We start from the raw sequence: 11,503 nt of genomic DNA on the forward strand, positions 1-11,503 counted from the left end.
CTTCAGACCAAACTAGCAGCTTCCTCTGAGTGAGTCCAGCTGCAGGAGGGAAAAGTGGAAACCTCCAGCTCTGCTGCTTCAAGCTGCTCACACTGAAGGTGAGTTGGACCAAAACACTCAGAGTCACTTTGAGGGAAGTTAGTAGAGGAGGGAGGGAGCCGAGACTGACTGGACCTTCTGTGTTTTCAGCTTCACTCAGAGACAAAATGGCTTCCAGATCAGAGGAGGATCTCTGCTGTCCGGTCTGTCAGGACGTCTTTACGGATCCGGTTGTTCTGTCATGTAGCCACAGCTTCTGTAGGGAGTGTCTGAAGAGCTGGTGGAGAGAGAAACCAGCAACAGAGTGTCCAGTTTGTAAGAAAAGGTCTTCAAAGTTGAATCCACCCTGTAATCTGGTTCTGGAGAACCTGTGTGAATCATTCCTACAGCAGAGAGACCAGAGAATCCCAACGGATCTCTGCTCTCTGCACTCTGAGAAACTCAAACTCTTCTGTCTGGACCATCAGCAGCCAGTTTGTCTCGTCTGCAGAGATTCAGAAAAACACTCCAAGCACAGATTCAGGCCCATCGATGAAGCTGCTCAGCAACACAGAGAGAAACTGAAAACATCTCTGGAGCCTTTAAAGAGGAAACTGGAGATGAAGAAGGAAGTTAAAGAGGAGTTTGATCAGACAGCAGAACACATGAAGGTCCAGGCCCGACACACAGAGAGGCAGATTGTTGAGCAGTTCAAGAAGCTTCATCAGTTTCTGGCAGAGGAAGAGGAGGCCAGGCTGGCTGCACTGAGGGAGGAAGAGGAGCAGAAGAGAGGGATGATGAAGGAGAAGATGGAGGCTCTGAGCAGAGAGATAGCAGCTCTTTCAGACACAGTCAGAGCCACAGAGGAGGAGCTGAGAGCTGCAGACGTCTCATTCCTGCACAACTACAAGGCTGCAGTGGAAAGAGTCCAGCGCTGCCCCCTGCTGGAGGATCCACAGCTGCCCTCAGGAGCTCTGATAGACCAGGCCAAACATCTGGGCAACCTGGCCTTCAACATCTGGAGCAACATGAAGGGCATGGTGACCTACACTCCTCTGGTTCTGGACCCAAACACGGCTGGGTCAAAAGCCTTCTTATCTGAACATCTGACCACTTTGACATATGGAGAGGAACAGCAGCTTCCTAATAACCCAGAGAGACTTGGTCGTGTTTGTTCGGTTCTCAGTTCTGAGGGTTTTAACTCAGGGATCCACAGCTGGGATGTTGAGGTTATAGACAGTGAAGACTGGATCCTTGGCATGCTGGCAGAGTCTGTCCAGAGAAAGAAATTCATAAAGGATGGATGGTTGGGTGTCTGCTTCTATGATGGTGAATACTCAGCAGTGTGCCTACCAGCTCCTTTCACAGTTCTCTCGGTCCAGCAAAAGATACAGAGGGTCAGAGTGAATCTGGACTATGACGGAGGAAAGTTGTCGTTCTTCGATCTGGATACTAACACACACATTCACACCCTCACTCGCACCTTCACTGACAGGATGTTTCCTCTCTTCACCACTGAGGACAAAATAAAAATCCTGCCAATGAAAATCTCACTGACCAAACAGCAGCTCTGATGTTTGAACACAAACTACAAATAAACCGTATTGGTCAGATTGAAACTGAAGATAATCTGATCATCTGGGGGTTTTATATCGGTTTTATGATTTGATTATTTTGAGTTTGTTGTCTCTCATTACTGGAAACCAATTTGTGTTGCAAACACTGCAGAGTATGATCTGTTTTTAAACTGTTTTTATGAATGAATCTGTTGCACCAGAATGTCTTCACTGTGACACTCAGTCTTTTCTAAATAACTATGAAAAGTTCTGAAATAATAAGGATTGATTGATTCTGCCTCCGTCATTCATTTGTTTGTCCTCAGAGTTTTCCAAATTTTTTTCCACTGAGAAACAGTTTCTGAAAAAGCAGATTATAGTTTATAGTTTGGCTTTTTGGAGCTTTTTGATTTGACCTGATTTTATGTTCTGAGTTACATAGCAAATAAATGGGCCAACATTTCCTCAAAAAAAAAAAAAAAAAACACCTGTTGAACTCAGCTTAAGGAGAACGCCTTGGTCCAACATAACAAGGTTGCTTCAGTCAAATACATGCAATTACAAATACTAACGCTGGTCCTAAACCAGATACAGTGGTAATAATAACCTGATTTCGAATACCAAAGTAGCTGCCTTACAGTCCAGTGAGTTCTGCAAAGGAGAGCTGGATTTTATATTGGTGGATGTATAAATGCATAAAGATTGATGCTTCCAGTGAACAGAAGATCAGAAAAAGCGGAAGAAAAAAAAAACTCAGTTTGAAAAGAAAACTTTATTAACCTTTTTTTTTTTTTAAACTACTGATGATATTTAAGTCTCTGAGTTTTGCATCCTGTTCAGGTCTGAGAGCATCAAGGGAACAAGCAGGTTATTTAAACACAGAGGAAACACAGATTCAAAAATACTTTATAAATACAGAGCCGCATTCAGTAGAAATATAAACAGAGTGTGTTTACATACAGAAGCTGCTCTCAGACCTGACAGGACGACAGACACACGGGGACACATGCATGTGTCTGAATCCTATTCCACGATTGTCTCTGCTGCTTTACTGGACCTCCACACACACTTCATTATTACAGAAAACCTGGAGCAAGAAAGAGGAGCTACAGCGACTGAGGTGTCTGATCTGAGGAGAAGCAGGAAGTGTTTCATGGTTTCAGAGAGGAGAGGCGTTCATGTCACAGCCCCGTGTCGTTGTACGTGGGACTGACCACCTTCAGGATGCTCTGAGCGTTCTCCTCCACCAGGGGGCGCCACTTCACCTCTCCTGTGAGCAGCAGGTCCTCTCCATCCAGAGCGTCGATAAACTGCATCTGTGAGGAGCAGGAGGAACATTTACCCTCAGAGCAGCGACAACATGCCGGGAAAATGCATTTTAAATGATTGTTCTATAATTCCCATGACTTGGAGAGTCAGCACAGAGAATATTAATGGTTTTCCATCACATTAATATACACCTGAATGAGGAGGCACTTTTTATCTGTGAAACCACTGATTTGGAAATGAAAAGCCGAGAGAAAATGTCCCACCATGAAGTCGAAACCCAACGTGGCCAACCCCAACCTTACAGTCATCTCACTGGACCTCGTTTCCCTCCATGTGGAGGCAAACGAGGTCCAGTTGGTTCTTCAGGTGACTCATTTCTTTCCGGTTTCACTACACAGTGACCTTCCTCAGAGACCAGAAAAACAGACATGTCTTTAATGGTTCTACTGCAGCCCGCCAGCCAGATTCATCTCCATCAGCAGACTCTCTGCATCTCTTCCACATTTTTCGTACCCATTTCAGAGGTAAAACAAGCCACGTATTGCACCATGGCTTAATTTACGTCACTGCCTGAGCGAGGGCCAGACCTGGCCAACTCCTCAAACCACTGCAGCGGACAGGTGGGCATAGCGTCTGCAGTACCGCCATGTCCACCTGAATGACCTTTGGAGCGAAGTGACCGTGACTTTCCAGCAGCACATTTATCTGAAGAACAGGAATGAAATGAAGCGAGAAACGATGCAGCTCTGTGTCGCTGCAAACAGAGTGTGAACGAGGCCCACAAAACTGCAGAACAGACTCTACTGGAGACGCTGTAAACTGGGGCAGAACCAGACCAGTTCTGCCCCAGTTTAGCCAGCTGGAGTTAGATTTGACAATGGAGAAAGTTTTAGAGGAAACTGTAGGCCAACGGCAGTCATGCTTGTCCACCAAAGTAAAGCAGTGACTGATGCAGAGAAGATGAGCCCTTTTTTAGGACCTCTGTTGCTAATCTACCTTCCATGAGCTTTGGTCAAAGGTCATCAAGGCCTTTCACAATGTCAACTGGAAGACCCAAAAGCTGACGGATCCCAGGTGGTTTGAGGAACTTTAGTTTTTGTAGCTGTAGAACCAAACCCAGACGATGAGACACCAGCAGTAACAGTTACTTTAGCTTATTCCCAACAGCAGAACCTGCCATGATTTCTCAGACTAACTAGCACGGCCACCAATGACCGCCGTCATTGGGAACTTGGACAAGATTTTTTGTTTTGCACAGACTTAAGAGAAACATGAGGGAGAAACACTTTTTAACATCTTTTAAAACTAATGTTCTATCGAACCACAGCAGATTTTCATGCGTGTAGTTTTGCTTGTATTTGGTGGCTGATTTCAGAGCTTTTATTTTAGATTTTCTCTGATCCACTAAATGTGTGGTGTGATTTTGTATAAATTCATAAATGAATATCTTTTTTATTCTGTTGACTTTTTTCACAGTGAAATTCAGTAAAATGTGGAACATCATCTGTGATATCGTCATATTGATATCATTTTTGGCAGGAAGTGTGACTGAGTAACCAACACACCTGTTTGCGAACGTACTCCACCATGAGCTCCAGCTGCTGGGGGTCGTCACACTGACAGTTGAACAGGTTCCTCCACAGAGCTGCAGCCAGGACGCAGTCATCAGACAGGATTCCCTGCAGAAACACAGAAACACTCCTCAGTCTGGACGCTCTCCAGGCGTTAAAAACCCAAAGATCTGGGATTGATTTCATGTTTTCTAAAAGAAGGTCCTGCTTTCTTCTGACCTCATCATATCCAAATATGGCAGCGTAGAAGGTTTCAGTCATGGCTTTCATGGCCTCCTTCCTGTGGATGGCATCGATCTGCCGCACAAACAGAACCACAGGTCAGTTCTGCACAGACAAACACCGAGCTGGGTCCATTAAAAATTAAAACTCTTATAAGGAATTTTTCACAACAAATAATCACAATACATGATAAATGCCAATCTGTAGGAGTAAACTGGTTATTTCTGACCTGATGATGGCGCTGTTAAAACAATGTTGAAACAACAGCATCCAATTTAAATTAGAGTCCAAATGTCTGAAGAAGAAAAATGTCAAATTCAAGAGTTTTCTACTTTACTTTTATGCATGCAGAAATAAAAACTGAGGTTTAGATTAAAAAAAAAGATTTTAAATAAACTGATTTAAATAAGGGCAGAAACTAAAGGATGGATTGAGTTTGGACATGTGGAGGCCAGGAGAAGAATCAGACTTTGTGATTTCTGAATTGAACCGAAGCTTTTCAGTGTGATAACCAGCCCGGCTTGGAGCCGTCCAGGTATCAGGTGTTTTCAGACCTCATGGTGCGCTGGACTCGACTGAGGACCAAACTTCCAACATTTTTTATATCTAAAGCTGTTGCAGTTTACTTTCTCACTGCTCTGAGTCAAATTAATTCAAAAACCTGTTCCCCTCCTGGCCTGTGGGGGCGCTGCACCAAGATCCACTGAAGGAAACGACACAAAAACCTCTGAAGACACTGAGAGCAACTTCCTTCACCAGATGGAAACAAGATGGAGGCGTCAGATTTTAGCGGTTGGAGGATTTCTAAAGAATGTTAAGAATTATTCAAAATATAATTTTACAAATAAAATCACTTTTTGAGTGTTTTTAATCAATTCAGAATTGCCAGGAGTAGGAATTGCAATTTTCAATAGAATAAATTCTTCTTCTGTACATATGGAAGTGACTCAGATCAGAGTTTTTAGGAGGGTGGAAAGATTGGAATTGGGCCAGAAATGGGTCACTTACGGGCAAAAACGGAAGAAAATTATATATTTGAGTTGCATTAGCTCACTGTGCCGTTGTTGGGGAATCAATGCAGATAAAAATGTTTCTAGCTGAAATTAATTCCCACAGATTGCAGTTAACTAAAATGTTTTGTCCCAAGGCGGCTCGTCTCTTCCAACCCAGTGACTCCCCCAGGGAAGCGGCGCTGATGTTTGACTGGAGCGGACAGATTTCTGGACGCGTGATGGACGCAGGTCAGCACCGGGTCTGTTTGAGCAGCGTGGAGCCACCGGTTAGAACAGCTTTTCACGCTTGTTGAGGCTTTCAGAGCTGCAGTTGTTTTTCCTAAAGTGACCCTGAAACATCCTGCAGACCCACATTAACATTCTTTGTTGTGACTCCTGAACAGAGTTGACTTTTTAGAGTGAAACCTGTAATTTCTGCTGTGCAGTAATCGGCCTTGCAGGAGTCTCTCTGTGAGCCAGAGTCCGGCGCTCCATGCCAACCAGCGACGTTTCCTGGAGCTGCTCCACTGACGGAGAATAGAGGAGCAACTCTGTGGCCGTGGCGACCGCAGCCAGCCGCAGCCAGCCGCAGCCAGCCGCAGCCAGCCGGCCGCACTCTCCTGGGACCTGGCTGCACTTCCTGCCTGTTGGCTAAGTTATGCTGATGTACAACCTGCGTCGCTCTGCAGGATGCAGCGGCATGGCTTGCAGCCAAGGCACTAAAATAAGGGACGTTTATTCCAGAAAACTCTTGTTTGGATCTTTGATTCTTCACGGATGCTTAAAGTCGCAGAGCTGATCAAAAGAAAACTGTCCAACATCAGCGAGTTCCTTTAAAACCGTCTTTCAACTGAGGTTATTATAGGCAACTAAAACAAAATAACAGAAACTCAAACTGAGAAAATATTTAACCGGAAAAAATAAAAACGCAAAATGGCGACAGCAAAAGTTAGAAGAAAACTCTTGAGTCAGTTGGTTGTTGAACAATAACTGAACAAAATTTAAAAAAATGTAATCTTCTGTTGAGCATTCATTACTCAATCGATGTAAACAACCACAGTCCCTCTGACCGGCACCAAACCCGACTCACCCCCATGATCTTGCTCCTCTGCTCCACGTCTTCCCACATGGAGTGGACGATGTAACGGCACATGAACTTCCCCTCTCTGCCCTCCTGACGCATCCGCACCAAACACATCCTGCCAGACGACAAACAGGGAGCACAGACAGAAAGTTTGTTTTTTAAATAAATTGGTCCAATCAGGAGGATTTAGATGCTTTATATGAACCTTCAGTCAGGAGTTGGATTTAAACCCACCAGCACTGAACCACCTCACCACTGTTCCTTCCCTCATTCGTCCCTCTGTCTACTTTTTGTAGCTCAGTTGAACCGTTTTAGATTCAGATCATCTAAACTACAATTTACCAAGAAAAAACTTCCGTCTTTTATTACAGATATTGTGACTGGTTCTGTTGGAGGGCAAGAAAAGTACAAACTGCATCCATTACACCAACATCTGTAAATCTAATCACTTCCAAAATCCATCTAAACTGATGTTCAGCTTTAAAATAAAATGGTGGGAAACTTCTGCTAACAACTGAGCTAACTTTTAGCTTAGCAATTTAGCTAACTTTGAAAATGCTTAGCAGACTTAAACTCCCCCAAGTTAATTTTTCTGGATAGATTCTTAACTTTACTGGATATTAATTCTGTTTTAGTTGAATAAAGTTCACCATCTGTGTTGAAGTTTTGGTTTTAGATCTTTTTATTCATGCTCTTATTTTGAAATGGGTGAAGACTGCTTACACAGCAGTTCCATTTCCTCTCCTCTCATCCTCCACCCGCGATGCGACGCAGCAAATTACTGTTTGAACGAATCAATAACACGAACAGGACGGCATGTAAAGCAGCAGACTCACCAGACATGCAGCTGAGCGACCAGGAACCAGGAGTTCAGAGTGTCCGGCAGGGAGCATTCTGGACCAAACAAAACCACCATTTACTACAACAACAAGCCGGAAAACAGCTGGATCCTTCTGCTGCATTGTGGGAAATGTAGGACTCAGACTTACTGTCAAAGAACTCGTCGTAGTTTATTCTCTCCACACAACACGTGTACATGCGCAGCGCGGCGATCTTGATTTTCTGTCAAGGCAAAAAAGTTAAAAACTTTAAAGAGATGCTAAAACTTGAAGTTTTAACTCGCTGCAAAAAATTTATTCCTAAGAACAAGTTAGAAAGTGCAGAAAACAAGACAATTTTCCCTAGAAGAGAGAAACATCTGGAACCAAAACCTTTGGAATCAGTATTGAAGAACCGACTTAAAACTCGATAAACAAGAAATGTTTCAAGTAAATTCATCTGTTTTTCAGCATTGGATCGGTTCTAACCGTTAATAAACCTCAGATATCAGACGTGAGAAGAGTAGATTGGTGCATCTTAATGAAAAGTTAGTTTTGTATTTTTTAGGAGTTTTAAAACATTTGCACTAGAAACTAGACAAAAAGTATTGGTAAGAATTTGTGTTTTGAAGTGATTTCAAACATTTCAGTTTCTGTAGTTTCAGTTTAAATCAGGAAACGGTTTTGGTCCAACATCACGTCTCACCCTGAAGGACACGGATCAGGACATATAAACACGTTTTCTCTGGGTTAAAACCTCCAACATTTCTGTCTTTCTGCCCTTCATCCAAACCTAAACAACCAGAACTCCATCCAAACCCTCCAACTCACCCATTTGTTGTATTTGAGCGGGGCGGTGAAGCCCATGGCCTCGATGAGTTTGGTGAAGGCGCCGACTTCCTCCTGGGAGTGCTGAGGCGTCTCCTTCACGCTGCAGAGCTGCAAACCCACATCGATTACTTCTGTGTTTGACACCAAAAAACTCCAAGGAAAACATTTCATTTCACCATAAATAGTCCACCAAAAGAGAGAATAACCTCAGGAAATATTCATGTGTTTTCGGCTTGGAAAGAAGCTGAGGTAATTTTAAAAATGTCATGTTCAAAAATTATGTAATTTTTAAATATTAAATGGTTGATCATTCCATCAGTTACTCAGTACTTGAGTCAACTTTTTACCAAATACTGTTTTACTCTCAAGTAATTTGTTGGATGGCTACTTTTTACATTTACTTGAGTAAAATAAGTTGAAGTAGTTTTGCTCTTAAGTACTTTTCCCACCTCTGCTGGTCAAGATGTCAGGAAAAAAACTAACATCCAGGAAAGATTTGATTTTCTATAGCAAAGATTGATCAATGTTTTGATTCACAAACTCAGCAGAAATACAAAGTAAATGTGATTAATTAAAAAAATAAGATGCATAGTTTGAGTTAATTTCTTAAGAATTAATATTAACATTTTGTTCTTTTCTGATGTAAATAAAATTGTTTTTATAAGGCTTCTGCAAGTTTAACGATTAGAAAAAAATCTCTTGATGACAATCGCCAAAATATTTTATTTCCTCATCATTAGCTGCGTTAGCATCAGAGGAAGCTGAGATAAACTGTTCTGTGGCTCAGAGTGAACCTGCATCCGCTACCCGACCTGCACGCTGCAGGGACGTCTGGATGAGCGCGTTGTTGGTCAGACTCCTGATGCTTCATTACCTCAGTGCTGATGTGCAGAACCCGACTCTGCGTCAAACAGCTGGATCTGCTCAGCTGGCCGGCGGCCGAAGCTCTCAGACACCAATCCTGCTCCAGCAGCTGGGAGGAAAAAAATTATATTTACCAATTCAGATACATATGCAACATAAAAGTTAATATGCTGCATTTGTTCAGTGATGAACTTCAGAGCTGCAGTTCAATATCTGAGGAAAATTCAGTTATTATGGTTCTGCAGAATGACCAGAAGGCAAAAAATGTTTATTATAGAATAAAAAATTTATTATAGAAATGTTTACATTGTCCTAAAACCAGGTTTCACTGAAGGTCAGAGGTCACAGTGTTCTGGCTTACATGTTCACCAATCAGCGTCAGGTTTGGATCTCTCAAATTTTCCAGAACAATAAACCCATAAATAGTTAAAAATACCAAATTCATCCAAGCAAAACGGTGAGAAAAATATTTTTATAAATAACTGAAAACTTCATGGTGACATCTATAAAACCTAAAATTCACACAAATTTTTTCAGAAATATTTCATTTAGTTTTAACCAAAAGCTTCTGGAAGCCATTTGTTCCTGAAACTCACTTGGATCAGAAAAATAGTTTGAGTCGTGAAGCTGCTTAAAAACCAGATTCATACCAAATAACATATTTCTCAGTATATTGACCATTAAAACTCTGAGTTAATTTTAGTCCTTTCAGTGTGAACTCGGTGTAAAAGTGAGGTTTCATTTTAAGTAGGGACAAATTTACAGCATGAGAAAATACTGATCATTTAAAAATGTACAAAATGTGCATAAAAACTGATTATTTACCAACTTAAAATTTAAGAAATTATTTATTTAATTCACGTGTAAATATAGAGGGTTATAATTACCTTTAACAATTATACTTTGTTTTTCTATAAAGAAAAAATAAGTAATTTATGAATGCTTTAAATTAATAAAAATATCTTATTATTGCAATTGTAGGCGTTTTCAATGAGCCCATTTACACAGAGAGCAAGTTTACATCAGTTGTCTGATAAAATGCTTTTTTTATTCTTATGGAAATTATATGTTATAATATATCTTTATATTCTGACTTATATGGAAATTAAAATAAAAAGGATCCAAAACCCCAACAAAGTTTTAAAAATTAAAACATTTAAATGTAAACATTTCTCCTATTTATTACCTTCCTGTTATTTTCATTTTCAGACTCTAGAGGAGAAATTATTTCCAGAAGAAACATTTCTGTCTCATATTTACCTTCCAGAAAAATAAACTGAATATTTGAATCTATCAGCAGGTGAGTCAGAATAAATGATCCCATCAGGTATTAATCCTGTAAACCTGACACATCTGTTCCTCTCTGATGTTTCGTCTCATCAGAACCAACCGAACCCCTCAGATTCTGCCTCTCTGGATTTAAATGATCCGGATTTTTAAGCTGGTTCCGGAGTTAGCAACAAGCTAACTTTTAGCTCCTACCTTCGCGCAGGCGCCTCTGGACGCCGCCGCTCTCACGGCGCACCTGGCGGCGACCTGCAGCGGCCGCCGGTACATGACTGCAGCAGGTACCGGTGTGAGGGCCGAGGAGGACCGGGCTGCTTCTCTGCGGCTACCTGCGAGCACACCTTCTGGTTGGGTAACACCTGTCCCAGCAATGTCAACGGAATCTATCCGGCAGCGAATACTGTCCGACCGGAACGCCACGGAACGAACGAAAGGTCCGCTTGGTTTAATAACAGTAGAGGGTGTGGTGTAATTTGTAGTTTATTTGTGCTAATAAATTTATAATCCACTTTCAGTGAGGATTAAACTTCCTGTGAAATTTTATACATCTGGTGAACTATTTAGACAGCACAGCTGCTGCTTAGAAAGTTAATATGGAAAACTCAAAGTGCCACAATTACTTTTTATGAATAATTCCAGATTTACGGCGCTGTACCTTGAGCACCTGGAGACACAATTGCAACAAGACAGTCCTGGGGTCTGGGTCTTTTGGCGTCTTCTCTCCATACATGACTCACAGGTTCTGATGATTCACAACTAAAATGTTAAAAATTTATTGGCATGCTCATTTTGATTTACAAATGTGTTGCATTGAGTCAGAGCACCTTCTACAGCTGCATCAAGCTGGAACGAGAAACATGACTCACTGGAAATAACACGGAGCACCCATTCCAAAAATGCCTGGATGTTGTGAAAAATATAAATAAAAACGGAATGATGATTTATTATGTTATTCTTCCTAGAGTGTTGTAAACATACTAAATATATCATC

At 41.6% G+C, this 11,503-nt stretch overlaps 2 protein-coding genes across 2 annotated transcripts; one reads left to right on the plus strand and one right to left on the minus strand.

The window, feature by feature from the left end:
• On the plus strand, positions 1-1,872 carry LOC106922873 (nuclear factor 7, ovary-like). The gene is made up of 2 exons (XM_014995618.2): positions 1-98; positions 190-1,872. The coding sequence occupies exon 2, from the start codon at positions 207-209 to the stop codon at positions 1,590-1,592; it is 1,386 nt and encodes a 461-aa protein (XP_014851104.2). The 5' UTR covers positions 1-98; positions 190-206; the 3' UTR covers positions 1,593-1,872.
• Positions 1,873-2,327: 455 nt separating this feature from the next.
• uqcc1 (ubiquinol-cytochrome c reductase complex assembly factor 1) lies at positions 2,328-10,915 on the minus strand. The gene is made up of 9 exons (XM_014995623.2): positions 10,708-10,915; positions 9,236-9,334; positions 8,362-8,469; positions 7,702-7,774; positions 7,549-7,606; positions 6,719-6,827; positions 4,634-4,711; positions 4,409-4,522; positions 2,328-2,890 (listed from the first exon to the last, which is right to left on the minus strand). Exons 1-9 carry the CDS (start codon positions 10,780-10,782, stop codon positions 2,756-2,758), a joined length of 849 nt encoding a protein of 282 aa, XP_014851109.1. The 5' UTR covers positions 10,783-10,915; the 3' UTR covers positions 2,328-2,755.
• Positions 10,916-11,503: the final 588 nt, after the last annotated feature.

Source organism: Poecilia mexicana, unplaced genomic scaffold, assembly GCF_051168715.1.
Source record: "Poecilia mexicana isolate PSO_F unplaced genomic scaffold, ASM5116871v1 scaffold_5, whole genome shotgun sequence".
Lineage (NCBI taxonomy): Eukaryota > Metazoa > Chordata > Actinopteri > Cyprinodontiformes > Poeciliidae > Poecilia > Poecilia mexicana.